The following is an 18775-nucleotide window of genomic DNA, read 5'->3' on the forward strand; positions in this document are numbered from 1 at the left end:
AATCGTTCTCTTGGGGACAGGTTTCTTGGGGAGCTTCTGGAGGCAGCCTTGGCTTCAGTTCAGTTTCAATAATCACCTCAAAATGCAGCCAGGAGCTAAAGTCCAGATCCTTTATTGTGTCTTTCAAAGTCCTGAATCTTTTCCTGGGGCTGGTTAGCTTTCTTAGAGGTCTATCTCTCTCCTCGGTTCCCCGAGAGCTCCCTCGAATCTCTCCAGCCAGCTTCAGCCTCTCATCCTCCCAATGTCTCCAGCCAGTGCTGGGAAGTGGGGGAAGTTAGAATGAATCTTGACTCTGAATCTCCAAGAGTGCGGGATTGTGGATTTCTTCTTGTGAATCTCCCGGAAGTCAATACTAGTTCTGAATCTCCTCTCAGAGAGTGGGCTTGTCCTTCTATAGGCTCTCTAAAGGTATGAGTCTAATAATGTATGAACCAATGAGCAAACTCCTTTAAAGGTGTGAACTAAGTACATAAGTACATAAGTACCTTGTCTCAAGTTCTGACCCATAACATCTCCTTGTAGGATCAGATCAATCATACTGAACCGTTAGATAATTATATCCATTCCAGTGACTCAGCACCTTGTAAGAATCCTAACAAGTGGGGAACTGGTATAAGGGGAATCGGAATTTGAAGTTTATTTCTAATTCAAAGGTGAAAAGAGTCCTATTACAATAAATCCTCCTATAAAAATGGTTTTAAATAATGAATCTTGTTTCTCCTCACCCTATTATACCTGTTCCAAACAATTAAGAAATCTCCATCCAACCTTTCTCAAACTAGCCACCCAAGCGAAAATACAACTCACCAAAAAGATTACAAGAGCCAGATAAAGTAGGAAAGGCCGAATTGGAATGTGTATGATGAATCTCTTTATCTCTTTTTTAAAATTTACTTAGGTTTTTTAAAAATAAATTTTTATTGAATTATTTTCTTTCTTATATCACCATAGTATCCCTCCCCTTTGCCATATGACAAATAGTACTTTTTAGAGAAGAAAAAGTTGATATATTAAAAAGAAAATATGTGCAGTATGTTAAACTATGTACCTACCAACTTCAAAATGCATAGATTGGGAGTGTCTTCTCATATTTATGTCCTGTTTGATCATTATAATCTTCTAACATTTACTTTGATTTTTTGGTGTGTCATCCATTCTTTTAAATTACATTATTGTATTACTGTGTAGATCAGTGGTCCTCAAACTTTTTAAGTAGGGGGCCAGTTCACTGTCCCTCAGACTGTGGGAGGGCTGGACTATAGTAAAGCTCACACTCTGTCTCTGCCCCTCAGCCCATTTGCCGTAACCTGGCAGGCCACATAAACATCCTCATCCTCCGCATCTGGTCCGCGGACCATAGTTTGAGAATCCCTGGACTGTAGATTGTTTTCTTGGTTCTGCTATTCACTTTGTATCAGTTCATTTAGATCTTTCCATGCTGCTCTGTATTCATCACACACATCATTTCTTCCAGCACAGTCATATTCCATTGCATTCATGTACCACAGTTTAGTTAGCCATGAATCAAAGGGCATCTACTTTATTTCCAATTCTTGGCCATCACAAAAAGTGCTATTATAAATATTTTGGAGTATATGGGGAGCCTATGATATCCTTGTAGAATAAGCACCGTGGAGTCTCTGGTTCAAGGGTATAGACATCATAGCTGTTTCATCCTTATAATTACAAATTGTTCCCAAGTAGTTTACCATTTCACAGTTTCACCAACAATGAACTGGTATGCCTGTCTTCCACAACCCTTCCACCACTGGCTACTCCCATATTTGGCAGTGTTTGCCAATTGGCTGGATGTGGAATAAAACCTCAGGGTTGTTTTGATTTGCATTTCTGTTGTTATTAGTGATTTGGAACATTTTCATGGATTACTTTGCAGTGCTTCTTTTGAGAATTACTTGTTTCATCTCCTTTGATCATTTGTCTCTTGGGAATATTACTTTCTTACTTTCTTGGAGTCAAGCATTTTTTGATTCACAATGCCCATTTGCCATGGGTTTAGTTTTATAGCCTAAAAATTTTCCAGTAACACAATCATTTTAACAGTGACTGTACTATGGGATTCATTACAAAAAGAGTTTGTATGCAAACTGCTTTTGTGACTCCCACCCAGATCTCAGTCTAAGAATTTTGATTCTTTGGAGAGAAGGGTTATTAAGGAGATGAGAAGATAATGGTGATAATGAGGAGGAGGAAGAGGAGGAGGAAAAGGAGGAAGAGATGGCGCAGAGATAGAGAAGAAGGAAGAGGAGAAGTAAAAAAAGAGGAGGAAGAAAAGGAAAAGAAGGAAGCACTTGTGTCTTAGTAACAGCCTGCAACTTCATAGCCAGTAGACCTCATCATCCTTAATTCTTCTTAATTAATACTTTCACAAATGACAGTCATTACTTAAATGAACTATAATCAGATTTTTGATGCATTTGAATATATTTCAGTAATCTATAGTATTCAATATCACAATAAGATTCTCTGGACAAGGACAGATTTAATCAGTAACTGATTTCCAGGCATAAACATCTCATCAAATATATATTGTGACTCTCTATCAATCTCCATCTTTTGCTATGATTGATAGATAATCTCTCTGCAAACCCAGATTGCAGCCCCTTGACATCCTATTCAGCTGTCTTTTGAATTCTTAGGAGCCCCCAAATTTTAGCACCCACTGGTCAACCTAGGTTACTCTTCAAGCTGACATATAACCTATAAATTGACCTGTATTTTTTATATATTTTTTCTCCATTAGAATGGAAACTCCATGAAGATAAGAGCCAGTTTTTGTTGGTGCTGGTCTTGTTTTGAGAGTTTTGCTTTGTATTCCCAGTGCTTAGCACAATGCTTGGAACAATCAATAATAAATGCTTCTTACTTGATTATTTCCATCTTGGTAGATCCTGACATTTGCTCTGGGAATTGTGGGCCATCTCATTATGAAGAAGCATTACAGGGTGTTAGGAGAGAGTGAAGTGTTTAATACCAAGAATGGAAGACAAATATACTCAGTTCTGACTATTCCATTCAATCAAATTCGACAGGAAATCATAAAAGTGGCCTGGTTTCTGCCCTCAAGGAGCTTCCTTTTGGCTTGGGAAGTATCCAAAGCTGGTTTTCCTTTTCTCTCCACTTCAGGTCCTCCCAAAGATGACATCACACGTGGTGAACGAGATCGATAACATACTTCGAAACAAGCCGTACAGTAAAAAGGACTATCGCTCCTAATCGCTGCATGAGGTGATGGAAGTGCATGGTTAAAATAGGGGCCTAGACCCAGTTCAGAACTGTTCCAATATCCAGTCATCCAAATCACTTAGCAGCCTGCTGCTCAACCTCTAGCGTTCCTGGAATCTCCGCGGCGCCTGCTGTCGCTACCACCGTGCACCGATGTTCGAAAGCACACGCAAAAACTCGCCACCGACAATAGCGATTCTATTTTCTTATCTAGGACTGAAGCCGCCGCCGATCCTTGCGTCTTTGCTCTGTGTACCTCATGCTTGTGCGATGAAAAGTAGTTGGAAAACAAAAAGATTTATAACCTTCAGGTATTTGGTAATGTAAAGAAGGCTGTACAGATATATTTTTTCAAACGAACAAAATCCATAGATGTGTTTGTGAGAAGTAAAAAATGTCTTAGCTACAAAGTCTGGATGAGGCTTAGGAAGCAAGATTAATTCAGGTCCTTTTTTTTCTCTTTTCTCTGGAAAATTAAGAGTTTTCTTTTACTTGGTCATGAGCAAAGTTATCTGTCTTTATTATAGATGGGAATCTCAACAGCAAACACAGAAACACCTTCCCTTGAGGCAGATTGTCAATTTGTCCATAACACAGTCTTAGAAGGTCCCTGGGGAGCACAGAGAGATTAAGTGACTTCTGGGTCCTACAGTTAGTGTCTCATGCAAGACTTGTACCCAAGTCACCAAGGGCAGCCTCTCACTTGTCTTTGTTGTCTTTACTTTTAAATATCAGCTGTAGTTGTTTGGACCACAATTGACTGTCTTCTATACCTCTGTCAGTGTTCCTATTCAGATATAAGTAATGTTATGTTCACTTACAGATTAAATGACTAGTTGATAAGAGAATGGATCGTATCATAGTTAACCAGAGACGTTAGGATGGCATTATGCAAGAGAGGTAAATGGACGCTTCTAAGGAATCTTAGTTCTGAATAAATCACAAATCAATGTATCTGCAAAGTCCTCATTTTTGTCCATTTTATTAAAAGCTGTTCCATACACTTGACTGCTTGTAGGTATACCTTCTGAAAGTTTCACTATTTGAGCTTTTAGGGTATACATGTGCTCAGTTGCAATTTTATGCTATAAAATGCCCAGAAAAAGCAAATGTTCAACACTAAAAATTACTTCTGGGGTTTTACTATCAACCTAACGTTTAGTATTTGGGGGAAGATGTCAACATGAAGCAGGTCACGTATTTCGTGGAGGTGCTGGGTCACCTAGACAGTGGACTTTGGTCAGCGGGGAGTCCCTCACTGACCCATTAAGAAACAGCTGAAACTTCTTGATGGCTCTGTAACCCCAATAGGTGCATTAAGCCATTGTATGCATGAGATACAGCATGGGCTAAAAGCAAATGGTTTGGTTGGGCACTAGTCGACCTTGAACTTGAGTTGCAAGGATTCCTGTTGCTGAATGATCTATTTTATTCTTCTATAGTATCCCATCTGCCACCTGTAGCCACTTAACAGAGATGCTGTGAGCTCCCGCCTATTTCTCAGAGGGAAGGAAATCTGTGTTTTGGCTGGTGGCCCATTAATGATCAGACCACCAGAAAATACAAAATTTCAATCCTTATTTTCTCAGCAACAGGACCATGTCACTTTTACATGAAATACTTTGAACCCAAAGAAGGTAGAATCAGTATAGACTTGTATTAACTATCAGTCGTGGAAACGAGTGGTTCAATGCTAAATCTTAAAGAGTGAACATGGAGCACCAACAATTTTTCCTTGATAACCATCAACTTGTAACTATTCCATGGAGAAAACGTTGTTCCCCATTGCCACGCTCATCAGTATCATCATAGTATCAGATTCATGAGAAAAACACCTTTAAAATTCATTTTGTATTTCATCTGACGGTCTACCATGTGTATAAGTGAGCTGTGGTGCCACGCATCAGGAATTGCAATCTACTTGCTATACATTTGCTTGGAGATAATAAAAGTATTTTGTGCATCTAATCTTCTAACCAGCAAGTTTTGTTATTTAATATTTTGCAAAGTATAATTTATATAAAGTCACATGGGAGGAAACACTCCATTGAATGGGAAATTTTTGCCTTCAAGTACAGATGGGAAAATTGGTAATGAATAGAAAAAGGGGAAGCGTATGACGATACGACAATACTAGATCATAAAACTTCTTAAACTGTGGTTTTCTAAGTCCATGTGAGGTCACAGTCGAACATGGGGGTGAGAAAATGACGCTTTATTATCAGCAAGTGTTTGGTTTGTATGCCTATTTTACATACCTGGCATCACTTAAAAATGTTTCAGACAAAAAGGAGTTGGGTGTGAACCACCATAATTAAATCAGTCTAAAAACAGTCTGAATTTTGAACCCAAAGATAGGAATTCAGATCTTGATGGGGCCTCACTGACTTGGAAGGTGCTATATGTCGTTGTGGAGAAACCCCTGAGGTTAGAGTAAAAAAGAATTGAGTTTAAATTAGATATGTAACCCCATACAAATCACTTAATTTCTCATGCCTCTTGCTCTTTAAAATAAAGGGGTTAAACTCAAACTTCTTAAAATGAAGGAGTTAAATTTCTTAAAATGAAGGGGTTAAACTTAAACTTCTTAAAATGAAGGGGTTAAACTTAATCTTCTAAAGTCTGTTTCAGCTCTAACTCTATGATCCTATGTTATTCTTCTAACTAAGGCTATAATTAGGTTTTTGTCTCAATATGTCAAATTTTAAGGGTACTGATAGCTCTTAGAATCCTTCTACACTATCGAAATAACAAAGTTCAGCAGCTGGCTAATAGTAATAATAATGTTTAGATGAAATATAAAGCTTCTATATAAGGAGCTGAAGTGAGCACTCCCTCCCTTTGTGTGCTTTACCATGATCTTTTTCTCCACTTTCCTGACTCTTGAAACAGCTCTTTCTCAAATTAGAAACTTTGGTCCAAATCTCTCAAAGAATTGATGAGGAAGGAAAAGACGTGGGATTCTTTGCTGCTTCGACTAGCTTGGAGTTTGAGGGGCTCGTTCCAAGCCTAAGAATCGTTAGTTATAGTTCTGTTTCTGCTTCCTAAAATGAAGACAAGATTCCTTAAGAGAAAGAAAATCTTAGAATTTCCAAATCAAAGGAGGTTGGGGAGTTTTTGCATGAATAGCATAAAATCTATTGGCTCGTAGGTCTTCAGACAGATGTAATGTTGTTACTTCAAACAACCATATGTACTGCCTCCCCCCCCACCCCGCACCCTTCCCCTCCAAAAAAACCCTATACATTAATTGTGTCATTGATCCCTTTGGAAGCCTGGTAAAGCTTATGAGCTCTGTCTTGGAATAATGGTTTTTGCTAACTCCGATCATAATCGAAGGAAATGCGAAATTTCATCTGGAGGCTAATGAAAGTAAAGATAGAATCTTTTACTCCTCTAAATTCCCAGCTCTCCTGAACTCTAGCTTTGGGGACCCTAGAGAACAAATTTCCACTCTCGTTGCACGGGTTTTAAGAAAGAGCTCCAATAACCTTTTCTTTTTTTAAAGGATGGAATCCATGCAGAGAACACTTTGTTCTTGGAAGCAAAATTAGCCATCGGACCTCAAACTCACAGCCAAGATGGCAAGTAAAGCGGGGTGCGATGCATCCCAGTACATTTTATAACTCCTCACCTCCCTTCGACAGAGGGCCAAGAAGTGTTCCAAGGCTGGATGAGTGTCAATCCCCTCACTAAGTCATTAAGGGGAAACAGCAGGGCCTGGCACTCACAGTGCCAAAGGAGAGGGGCCAGGCGGGCAGAGCCAGCAGATGCAGGCTGGTGCTGGTGACACTTGTGTCTGAAATGGCGCTTGCTCATTTTCCCATGTGACTCTCATTATCCCATGGGGTTTGTTGATCTGTTCCTTCAAAAACTGGAAATTCAACTGTGGGCCCAAAATTTGGGTATAGAATTAATTATAAAAATGAAACTCACCCCTAACCCTGGGTCCAGGGAGTTTTCTCCATGGCAACAATGGGAAGTGCACCTACTTCCCCAAGTTGTTGGAAGGATCAGCTCCCTGAGAGAGCTATTACTGGATGGCAGCGGGGGAGGAAGAAGGGAGGACCTGGAGCCTTGCAGGTAAGAAGCAAGGCCCCTGCTGAGGGGAAGACAGTGTCTCCTTACCTTGCTGTGGCTGCAGCCCTCGAGACTTCTGGCCACAGCTCCCAGACAGTGCACAGCCCAGTGAAAACAACTGGGTTTGTTTGGAGGAAGGGGAGGGGGGGTGTATACAGTGATGCTCAAGCTGTGCCAAAAGTAGTAAGCTCTAATGAACATTCCCTCCCCTTTTTTAAAAAGCCAGAATCCAAGGGAGATAAACTTTTATTTGGACCAATAGGGTGCCGCTGGTTTACAGTGGAGGGGGAAGATGATGAAATCTATAAAATGGGCAGGAGGTGAAATCTAAAATCATTTCACTTCATGACTTGCTAAGCATTTTATTGACGATTCCACTGGATCCTCATGACCACCTTTGAAGGCAGATGCTATTTTATAGATTCTGAGGTACAAAGAGGTACCATTTTACCTAGATTCTGAAGTACAAAAATTACCCCTGCATGTATCCTGTAAATAAAAAGCTATTTAAAAAAAAAAAAAAAGATGAGGGAAAAGAGCTGGTGTGAGTCTGAGGCAGGACCTGAAGCCAGGTCTCTAACCCTAACCCCTCCCCTCCTCAAGAACAGATGGGTAATCACTAGTACAAAACAGCCATGTAATGAGCCCTCGAAAAAACAGGCTGACACTGGAGGATGACGCCATTCTTAGGAAAGGTCTCCAAGTAAACACTGGGCCGTGTTACTGGAAAACAGTATTCCTAAGGGATAGAAGCCCAAACCAAGCCCCAACTGTAGGGAAAGACTAGCTTCCAACAGAAATTACCGTAGGGCATGGCCCAACTCACCCACCACCACTCCTTAGTTAATCATTCCCATGGCCCGTTCAACGGGCTCCAAGGTGACTCTTTTTCATTTTTAGTCGAGCGGCTGCCATCTAGTGGCAACTTTCAAAATGGCTTGGGCCCAATTATGGTAGACCTGATTGCATCATTGAACTGACACTAATATAAATACTAAGCCCACAGTAAGTCAGCGATTCATATTCTTCCTTAGCAGATAAGGACATCTTAAACATACACAGAATTTGTATCTTGTACAAGATTTATATTTCTTTCCTGTCACTCTTGGCTCAAGCTCTCATTGTTTCCATTGTGATCAGAGGCCCTCTAGATAAAATGGCAGCTGTCAGTCAGCCTCCCCAACCGGCCTTGCCCAAACCCATAATCCCATTGCACCCAATAATGGGCAGTGAGGACCTCCACCACCCGCTTCTACCTCAGAACTGAAGAGAAAACCAGCCCAAAGCCGCAGGTGACGGAAACGGAGCCATCAGCAGTGTCAGCCAACCAGGCCGGCAAAGTCTCCGGCTCCCAGTACGACTGGAGACGGGCCCAAAAATGTGGGACGAACAGGACGCACTGATCAGAGCTCCCTGAGAGAAAACCAGGACCATCCATCCACACAGATCCCAAGTGATGAAGACCAGAACGTGAGGGAATCCAGGATGAAACCACGGAGGGCTGAGGCCCACCCCGGAGAAGTAGAGAAGACAGAGCGTGGGCTGGTACAGAGCCCAGGCCCAGAACTAGGATAGTTCTGGAAGATGATCAGGATGCTGATTAAAGCAACAGAGCGAGGGCCTGAGTGAACCATGTTACCCAGCTAGAAGTAAATTGAAGGAGACAAGAATTACTGAAGAGACAAAAATGCCCAAAAATCCAACCTAGCAGTACCACAAACCTCAACTTATTAAAGGGAAAATGGGCTTTCCACAAGGACTACTTGAATAACCAGAAGAAATGGAGCAAGAAGTTTGGGTCTTCTTGTCGTTTTAAATGACAGGAAAAAGCCCAAGGAAAGAACTGTAAGGAAACTAAATAACTTGGATCAGAAAGTAGCAAATATTACCTCAGAAATGGGACCACCTCTATTCAGAACAGATCAAACCGAAATCAATGACTCTATAGGACAGGAAGAAACATTAAGAAAATAGGGAAAAAAGGGAAACTCTCTAATATGTACACATACTGTGATCTGGAAAAAGTGGGCAGACAGGGAATTTAAATCATCATTGGCCTCCCTGAAAACAATGTTAAAAACATGTCAAGGAATCACAAATTAAAACTACCTCTAACTACTAGAACTCAAGGGTGAAGTGACTATGGAATGAATACATCACCCTCCAAAACCCTAAAAGGAAATCCCAGAAATGTCATGGGCAGTATCCAGCCCCATCAAAAATTCTACAACTATCCTGAAAAACACTGAGGTACTAATCACGCTCAGGGACATATAAGCTTTTACAGCATTGTACATTTTTACAACACTGCCTATATTTTTCCAGCATTTACTGGCAGCTCACCCTATAAATAAGAGGTTAAAATACAATATTCCAAATGGCTAATGACATGGGCTTTCAACCAAGAACTCATTCTAGAAAGCCGAGTCTTTCCTCTAGGGAAGGAAAACAGCTCTTTAATGGAATTGAAGACTTACAAGTATTTCCAAAGAAAAACCTAGAGGTGAGAAGACTGAAATGGAGACACTAAAATCAACGGACAACCAAAAACTCTTTCAGCAAGGGGTGTATGATATTGCAGTATGTAAGTATGTGTTGATGCATGTGGCATCCCTTTAGAACTTCATTTTGTCAAAGGAAATTGAAGGAATTAAGTAAGAAAAACAGGGGGAGAACTTGAGTAGGTCTTGTTTCTATTCTGAGGGCTTTAGAGAAAGAGAATGGGAGAAGGGGATGGAACACGGATTTCTCAGACCAGACTTCATGAGAATACACACCACAGGAAGGGCTGGGGAAGCAGGTACCCCGGGAGCTCCATTTACACTCTTGGCAGAAGCAAAGGAGAGCTGAAAACACTTAATACTCGCACAGTTTGTCAGAGAAAGGCATCATAGGCAACAGAGAAATGTGTGGAGATAGGAAAAGGAGGAGTTAAGGATAATACTGGGGAGGGAACAGTTACAAGCAAAACAAACTCCCTGATCCTGAAGGGGAAATTAAAAGAAAGAAAATACCTGGAAGGTAGGGGAAGAAGGGTGCTCCTCAGTGGGGGAACAGCTGAACAAATGAATAGAAAAACATACATACATACATATATATATAATAATTGATGTATATATACACAAATACAAGCTGTCCCCAAAAACCTAGTGCAATTTTAAGCCCTAATAGCTTTTAACTTAAAAGCTTCAAATTTAAGTTAAAGCTTACTCTGAAACTGTGCAATGGAATATTCTTGCATTATAAGAAATGATATTGGAAGGCTGAACCGATAAAGGACGAGGTGAGCCGAACCAGAACAATCTGGAATAGTTCTGAAAGATGATTAGGAATGCTGATTAAAGCGGCAGTGCTTGGGCATGTCTCCAGGGGACCTGGGCGAACCCCAGCTCCTAAGAGGAGGTGATGGGCTGATGCAAGGCACAGAATGACACATTTCTGAACATGAAACAGCCAATTTAAAAAAGAAATGCACAGAATGGAAAAGGGCCTACGTACCTTAGTTGCCCCACCAGTGAATTCTGTACTTTTTTTTCCTGTAACTTTACTGAGAATTAATGATTAACAGCCTAGGAGGAGGGCACCAGGAAATCCCAAAAAACCCTCAAGGCATCTTCTTTTTAGAATAGAAATTTCAGTGACTGACAGACAAATCAGCTTCATGGAGTCAGAAAAGCTCTTAAAAAATTATAATCTAGTTCAAACTTCTTAAATAAGGAAACAAAATTTCTAGAAAGGTTACATAAAGGGCACAATTTTAGCAGAGCAAGCTTCGTACCTAAGTCCGGACTCCAAATCCATAACTCTTTCTATACCGCAGTGCACTGACTCCAGCTGTCAATATATAACAAGTTTAACTTTTTCTTTTTCAAATTCCCAGTTTACTAGGAGTATTTCAGATGCACAAGCTACATAATTCCCAGTTTACTAGGAGTATTTCAGATGCACAAGCTACATAATTCCCAGTTTACTAGGAGTATTTCAGATGCACAAGCTACCTTGCTCTGATACACTCACACTTCAAGCTTTGAAGAACTGCCAGATGTGGTGAGTGAAAGCTAATCAGAACATGAAACCGTCAGCATCGGTGACTGTGTCGTCCTGTTACAGGCCAGCAGGTCAAACTGACACAACTCCCATTGGAAATGTGCTGGCAGGTCCAGAAAGCCACAAGAAGCCTTCTCCAGACCACTTTCAGAATTCTCTAATGAGGATCACAAGGCTTCTTTTGGACTTTCAAAGGCCAGTGGAATTCCGTGCAGAAATTTGTTCGTGTTTGCCCCGAGGGATGTCAACGAAATTTCAAGTCCGGAAAGCTGAACCAACAGGGTTGACACGGTCATGCTGACCGAGTTTCTGACCACAAGCCTGACATGTAGACATCACAAAAAAAGCTAGGGATTTAATAGTATATCTTTACGTGCCTGGTGGGACAATTCTGTGTCGGTAAGCATCCCCTTTAAACAACAAATTTTTGAAATTATAACTTTTCTCAAGTTCCCCCAATGGAAAAATTCCAGCTACCAAACTTTCTTTTAAATGAAATATTTCAAACTCTAAATTTGGGACAGTTTTTGGGCTCTCGTATGAAAGTACAAATAAGGCTGCTGACGAAAATAAGAAAAAAAAAACACTTCATTTTGGTATTTGCTGTTTAAAAAATATATATATAATTTCCTCCTGGGAACACAGAGAACTAGTTATTAACTTCTTGCCTTTATAAAAACAACAGAACAGCTCAGGTTACCGTGACCTCTGACAGGTCAAGGAAACAAGTTATTTTCTGCTCAAATGTGATTATAGCACATTACAAAGTACTCTTTGCTGTTTAATAAACGTTCTGGGACACTGAGTTTTGTGACCAATTTATTTTATTTTAACAATCTGTCAAAAGGAGCCCAAAAAGCAAAGGTTATTTTACATTTTCTTAGTTTAAAAAAAAAAAAAAACAACGCAGACAAAACCTGTTAAATTTGACTATAAAAAACAGTTCTTGTGTGTCTGTCTCCCTCTCCAAGCTCTCTCCTTGTCTTCTGCCTCCTACAGTCACCCCCACAAAGAAGGATCTGTTTCTTCATCTACTTGGAGCCAGTAGACAGCAGGGCAATCAGGCCTGATGAGGCACTTATGGATAAGATATAGTTCCTGAAAAGGTTGAACTGTCAAGGAAAAAGGCAAACCTCTCAAATCGGACCAAAGCCTAAAGGAGCTTTTCTCCACAGAGCGTATATAATCCCTATCCTCTGCGACTGGCACAAGAGAAACAAAAGTCCCCAGGACAGACGTTTACCTGGAATGAGAAAGTCCAGCAGAAACCTGCCCCTGCCTTAAAGAGTCTAGAACACAGACATGGTGGCTGATTCACAGAAGTGCATTAATCTTAAAGAAACAAACAGCTCACTAAGCACCACAGCAAGCATGGAGGGAGGAGACAACTGATCTTCTCCTTGAATGATACCTGCTGGCAGCCCTGAGGGTGGTCCTCTGCTCCCAGTCTATCAGACAGCCCCCCACGAGCCTCATCTCCCACCCCCAGTCTCTCAGGCAGCCCTCCAGGCTATCCTTTGCACAGCCATGGAACCCCTAGCTCTTGGCTTCTGAGCCCTTTGGGCACTCCCACAAGGCTGCGGCTGGCTGGGTCCACCTAGGACAGTCTAACCTATATTGTGAAGAGTCTTCCCTTTACCAACTACAAGACGAGACACTTCTCCTGCCCAATGGCTCCAATATATGAAACAAAGAGTCTCAAAATCATGTGGTTCTGATTCCTTATCATTTGGAACTCTGGAGCTGGGGGGTGGGGGCTTCATCTAATCTAGCCCCACTATATCTCTCTAAGGAAGACCCCTGACAAGGAGTCTTCCCCCTCGGGGCCGTTCCCCCACCCCCGACCCTCCCCAAGCTCAAAGGATACACTGTCGGGTTAAAGTTCTTCAGGATGAAGAAAGAAGCGACAATGACCAAGACCAGGAACAGGGTGTTGTTGTAGAAGATGGAGAAGGTTGTAGCTTCATAATCGGCCACTTCATTCTTCTTCCACAGGATTCTGCAGACACAACAGATGGTAACGTCATGGCTCCAAGCAGAGATGCCAGGGTTTTGGGGGTCCCAGATGGGACAGGACCCAGGGGGACCAGGGGATGGGGCAGAGAGCTACCATCTACACTGGCCAGAAGCCTGGCCTTGCTCTGGCTTTACGTCCTGGGGCCAATCAGAGGAAGCACGAAGGCAGATAGAAAGAAATGGTGAGAGGAGGGGCAGCTTGTGCAAAGGTGTGGAGGCTGGGGAGAGAAGCCTGAGTGTGGAGAGGGAGGGGGCAGCCGGCAGGAGTGCATCACAACAACTCTCCACCTGTGCTGGGTGGGTGGAAGAGTCTCTGAGTTAGGGGCCAAGGGAGCCCTCCCCAGACTATCTGGCATCTCAGACAGCAGCTTTGTCATCCCCCTTCTGCTTCTGCCGCTCACGCTTTTGGCAACGTGCTGTTCTTAGCATTAGGTGCTGAACCAGATGTTGGCAGGAGAAGGGGAGGGAGAGGGCCGTGGGATCCGCTGAGTCCCCACCCAGAGAAGCTTCCCCCCTTTTGTTACAAGTTCTAAAATCTGGAAGCATCCCTTTCCATGTGCCCCAAAGACCCTTTCCATGTTCGTTAAGTTCACAAAGCCAACCTTTCGTCCTTCTCTTTCCGAGACATCTTTCGGTTGTCAGCCTCAGACAGTTTCCGCGTCACTTCTTTGGAAACAGCGTCCTCTCTCTTCTGGGCTACCCTGTGGGGGAAACACACTTTCAAAACTCTGTGAGCCCCCTCCTAGAAACGGGCTGTCCTCGGTTAGCCCTGGCAGCGGCAGGAGACTTTATACCAGAAAAAAAAAGAGCTGGGCCTTGAGCCCCACATGTACCTTCTAAAAACATGATCGGTGCTAGACCCAGAGCAGCTCAGGTGGCCAGAGGGCCAAGGTGCTTCCCAGAGCCATAAAAGCGATGGGTTATTTCAAGGGCAGAAGATGTACCAAGGTCTAGACATTCAGCATGTCCATAATGCGAAACCATAAGCACAGCTTCCAATCAATCCCAATTCTATTTACTACTTTTACCTAAAACAGCAAACGGACGCCTCAAATTCTATTCACTTGGCTAGTAACAATGGGCCCAACAAATCCACTGCCTTGCCACCAGTTAAAGGGCAACCTGCACACTTCCAGATACATCTAGTTCTTTCTAGGACCTACCACAAAGGGGAGATAGCCTAACCTACACTGGTCTGCGTGACCCACTGGGAACGGGCCCCACAGGGCGAGCTCAAGAAGGCGGAGGGGCACAGAGCTGCCGCGGGGTCAGAGGGAAAGGAGACTCGTCCCAGACGCCAGGTCCAGCTTACAAACAGCTACTCGCACAAATGTGATTTGAAACAAGGGATGAGAGACTGGAGGGATAAATAAGATAGGATTCCGGTCTCAAATCAAGAGCGATCCTCAGGGCAAAGAAAACGAAAGCTTGATGACTTGGAGGAATGAAGGGGCTAACAAAAGTCAAAATGACTTCAAAACAACTTGATGAATACAAAAATCAGTCAAAACAGAAGTCAAGTCATTCCATCCATGTGCAAGGTCTACACCGGTGTTTGGATACAAAGGCATAGTGCAGTGTCTACTGGAAGATCAAAGTCATGAGCACAAGGAAGATCGACTTGGCAAAAAAGGAAAAATAAGGGAGAAAAAGGAGTGGAGGCGGGAGGGTAGGAAGCGCGAGGAGAAATGGAGAGGTGACCCCAAACTGAATACAATTCACAGTAGCAAACACCAGAATTCACCTTCTGGGTCTATGAGAACGATCTGTCCCCCGAGTTTTGCATAAAGTCAGAATTACACATCCACTAAAGGATTTGGAAAACCAAAGTTCACAGAGACTGTAAAGTGCAAGCGGGCAGTTTAAGCGGGGCAGCCAGGGAGCAACACAGTGCCCGGAGCGCGGGGCCTGGGCTGGGGAAGACGTCTCCCTCGGCTCCGGCCTAACCGTGGGACCGTGGCCACCCTTCACCCTGCTTCCTCTCAGTCCTCACCTGCAAACGAGCCGGAGAAGGAAATGACAACGCTCAGTATCCTGGCCAAGACCCCACATAAAGCCACAAGACTGAAGTGACCCAACAACAAAGGAAACCAAAGTTATAGATTATTGTCTTACAGTAAATAATACTGAGAAGTTCAGATTTTAGGGGGGGGAGAAGAGGCAAGAAGGAAGGAATTAGGAGAGGGAGGAAAAGAAAAGGAAAAGGGAAAGGGGGGGCACAGGGGAAGGAAGAGAGAAAAACAATCAGGTAAAAGGGAGATTTATTGGAGACCATTAGGGTCCACAGGTACCGAGAGAGAGACTACAGACCCCTAATGCTGGGGAACCTTCGATAACTCAGGCAACCACCTGTCCAGAAGATTCCTACACTCAGCTTCTGAAGGCAAGGAAGTTGGGCTGGGGACCATGAAGTCCACGGTTCTATTACAACCAAAGCTAGCCCAGGAGGCCGTCTCACCGGCGCTAGGCCCCTGCACCAGAGCACGGCCACGGCTGGCGCTGGAAGCTCGGGCTTGCTCAGACGTTCAATCCCAAACTGCATTAGGGCGGTCACCGCTGGGACTGCTGGGGACTTCATCACAAGTGCTGCTGGGCACCCAGAGAACCCAAAGCACCGGGCCCTGGGGGAGGGGAGGCACTCCAGCGCACAGAGGCAATGAAGCCAGGACCGGAACTGCCCAACACCACGTGGGACCTCCCCGAGCCAAGTTTCCTGCCATGTCTCAGTGACACAGACTGGCACGGCGCCAGGGGCTGCGGACAGCGAGTGGGCCGCCACCGAGGGGAGGATGGAACGAAGGTGGAACGGCAGAGTCAGCCGCCACCGAGGGGAGGATGGAACGAAGGTGGAACGGCAGAGTCGGCCGCCACCGAGGGGAGGATGGAACAAGGTGGAACGGCAGAGTCGGCCGCCACCGAGGGGAGGATGGAACAAGGTGGAACGGCAGAGTCGGCCCACTGACCCGCTGGGAGGGAGCAAACAGAGGGGGCTTCGAGGAGGCCCCGGCGGCTCACACTAGCAGGGGTGACCCAACGGGCGGGAGAGGCCGGGGAGGAGCGGCGCCAGCCTCCCGGGATCACTTCAGAGGGCAGGAGGGAGGGCGAGGGCCAGCCTGGAGTTCTGTGGCAGCTGCCCGGAGAGCCGCGAGAGCCTTAGGGAGAGCTTAATCAGAGCAGACTCCTCCCTGAGTCCTGGCCCCTGAGACCATCCCTTTAACAGAAATAATCATTCCTCCGTTTCTATACCAAATTGAAAGACATAAAATGGTTGAAAACATTAGAGAGTCAGTCAGTAGAAGAAGGCAGCAAATCTTTCCCATTCTGCCATTTCTCTCATGAGAATGCGTTTTACATAGAAAAAGTGCAACAATCACGTCAGAAGTAGGAGTTTTATCTGGGCAGAGCCTCACACTGCGGGACTGACCCCCAGGGGGCGTTTAGGCTCTCACAACCTGGGGTCAGATCTTCAACAACGCCCGTAACTGATCCAAAATGAGTGTGCGCCCAGGACGAACAGCGGGGAAACGTCCTAGGAGGCGCTTAACGGCGGGAAGGGTCTGTTTATACTATGTAACCATAATAATCATACACTGTGTAAACGGCAATGACTCACTTGTGTTTCAGAACAAACTTGACGTTCTTGTAGGCGAAGGCCACCAGGTAGGTGCTGACCAGGGTCATGACGCTGTAGAGCACGGCGGACTGCACCAGGTCCATGTGCCATATCCTCCAGTAGAGCCCTGCAAGGCACAAAGCCGCGTCACTGCCCGCCTCCTCCGCCGGACCTCGGCGGCCTGCCTGACAGAACCGGACCGAAGCCGCCGTGAGTTCTAAGCGTCTTTTACACTAACTGGGGGAACTTTGAACAGCGTTTACTTTCCCGTGAGGCCCCGCCATCTGCGGTGTTTCTGGAGGACGCTCTCACACCTCGCAGGGCCCTCCCTCTGGGACCGTCCCCGCCCGTCCCCGCGGTTTTCCCATTGGCTGGCGTCCCGAGAGGAGGATTTTAGGGGCAGCAGCCCAGCCAGTCACAGAGCAGCCTCTGACGCGGGTTTTACTTAGTGCTGAAACTGACCAGACAGAGGGAGCACAAGAGAGTGACTGGGAGGCTCCGCTCCAGGCTCCCGCCCCCCAGGCTGCCCACGCACCCGCCAGCCCCTCAGGCCCAGGCCTCAGTTTCTTCGCCAGGGAAATGGGAGAAGCTCCTTGCAGACAGGATCCTTTGGCTCTCTCTGCTGGCACACGGTCTCCCCTCCCCCCCCACCCTCGGCCCAGCTTCGGACGGGAGGGCCCGAACTTGGGCCAACTGCTCCCCGAACGCTCCCCTCGGGCCGGGGTCTTTCTGTCGCCCCCCCAGGTACCCACAACCACACCCCGTTCCTCTTCCCGGGTCCCCATTTTTAACGGAGCCGGCGCTCCGTCCCTCCCCTCTCCTCTCCCCCATCATCCCACAATCCACCCCCTGCTCTACTCTTCACTCATTCATTTCTCGCTGACGTCATCGAGGATCTTGCTCCTCTCCATCTCAACCGCCTCCCGCGGCTCCCCAGTGCCCGCACAAGGGCCCGAGGGTCACTTAGCCAGCGGACGTTCAGGCCTGGTGGCTCCGTGGCTGCCCTAGTGCTGAACGCACCGACACTCGCAGCTCGGTCCTACCGGGTCGGAATGTCACGGGAAGGGAGCCCCCACTTACGGAGCGCCTACTGTGTGCACGCCCGCCTCCACCCCCGCCCGCCACGTCTCCAGCCGCCCCCGGGGCCTACTTACAGATGGGGATGGCGGACACGATGAAGGCGTTCCCGAAAAAGAGCGCCGACGACTTGGCCGACAGGTTGCGGCTGAAGTCCTGCAGGAGCAGGTCCTCCTCGGACTGCTGCTTGAGGCCACCCTTGGGAGCCATGTCCGGGAACGCGGACGCGAGAGGAGTCGCCGGCTCCGCTCGGACCCGCAGCAGCCCCGGAGAGCGCGAAGCACGGAAAGGGAGACGCGCGCCACGCCCCTCGCGGCCGCCGTACCCCGGAGCGACCCGTCAGCGCAGACCGGGGCGGGACTGCCGCCGCCCCGCGGAGCGAGATCTGGACGGCGATTGGGCGGCGGGGATGCCTGTCTTCGCATTCGTGACGTGGAAAGCGACGAGGACGTTCATTTCCGGGTCTGCTGCCGCGGAGCGGCGACGTGGCTGAGAGCGGTTGTGACGCCGGGTGGGGAAGGAGGTACTGGTGGCTTTTTTTTTTAATTCCTCAAACTTTATTGACAAAAAGTAACATAGACACAGACATGGAAATTCTCCGAGGAGGGGGTGGAGAGGAGTGAAAACTGAGGTTAGACCGGGAGGAGTCCGTCCTTGGTTCTTTTGTTCTGCCCTTGCGTGCGTTCATTCATTCATTCA

At 45.7% G+C, this 18775-nt stretch overlaps 2 protein-coding genes across 4 annotated transcripts in view; one reads left to right on the forward strand and one right to left on the reverse strand.

Annotated features, from left to right (window-relative positions):
- Positions 1 to 5211, forward strand: part of KCNAB1 (potassium voltage-gated channel subfamily A regulatory beta subunit 1) — a 406565-nt gene extending 401354 nt beyond the window's left edge. For all 3 annotated transcript variants that reach the window (XM_074298061.1, XM_074298062.1, XM_074298063.1), the window contains exon 14: positions 3145 to 5211. In XM_074298061.1, the coding sequence (XP_074154162.1) occupies positions 3145 to 3234 (90 nt within the window). In that variant the 3' untranslated portion in view covers positions 3235 to 5211. The remainder of the gene's footprint in view (positions 1 to 3144) is intronic.
- Positions 5212 to 12176: 6965 nt separating this feature from the next.
- Positions 12177 to 18458, reverse strand: SSR3 (signal sequence receptor subunit 3). Its single transcript, XM_074298066.1, has 5 exons — positions 18154 to 18458; positions 17000 to 17126; positions 13989 to 14087; positions 13238 to 13369; positions 12177 to 12468 (listed from the first exon to the last, which is right to left on the reverse strand). Exons 1-5 carry the CDS (start codon positions 18284 to 18286, stop codon positions 12402 to 12404), a joined length of 558 nt encoding a protein of 185 aa, XP_074154167.1. The 5' UTR covers positions 18287 to 18458; the 3' UTR covers positions 12177 to 12401.
- Between the last annotated feature and the right edge of the window lie 317 nt (positions 18459 to 18775).

The sequence above is a fragment of the Sminthopsis crassicaudata genome, chromosome 3 (assembly GCF_048593235.1).
Source record: "Sminthopsis crassicaudata isolate SCR6 chromosome 3, ASM4859323v1, whole genome shotgun sequence".
NCBI lineage: Eukaryota > Metazoa > Chordata > Mammalia > Dasyuromorphia > Dasyuridae > Sminthopsis > Sminthopsis crassicaudata.

Bases quoted from the DNA above. Each gene is read 5' to 3' on its own strand.
- SSR3 (XM_074298066.1), bottom strand. From the start codon at position 18,286: ATGGCTCCCAAGGGTGGCCTCAAGCAGCAGTCCGAGGAGGACCTGCTC. The intron at 17,127-18,153 runs GTAAGTAGGCCC...TGTGCCTTGCAG, and splicing joins CGTGTCCGCCATCCCCATCT to GGCTCTACTGGAGGATATGG. The intron at 14,088-16,999 runs GTGAGTCATTGC...TTTCCCCCACAG, and splicing joins AAGTTTGTTCTGAAACACAA to GGTAGCCCAGAAGAGAGAGG.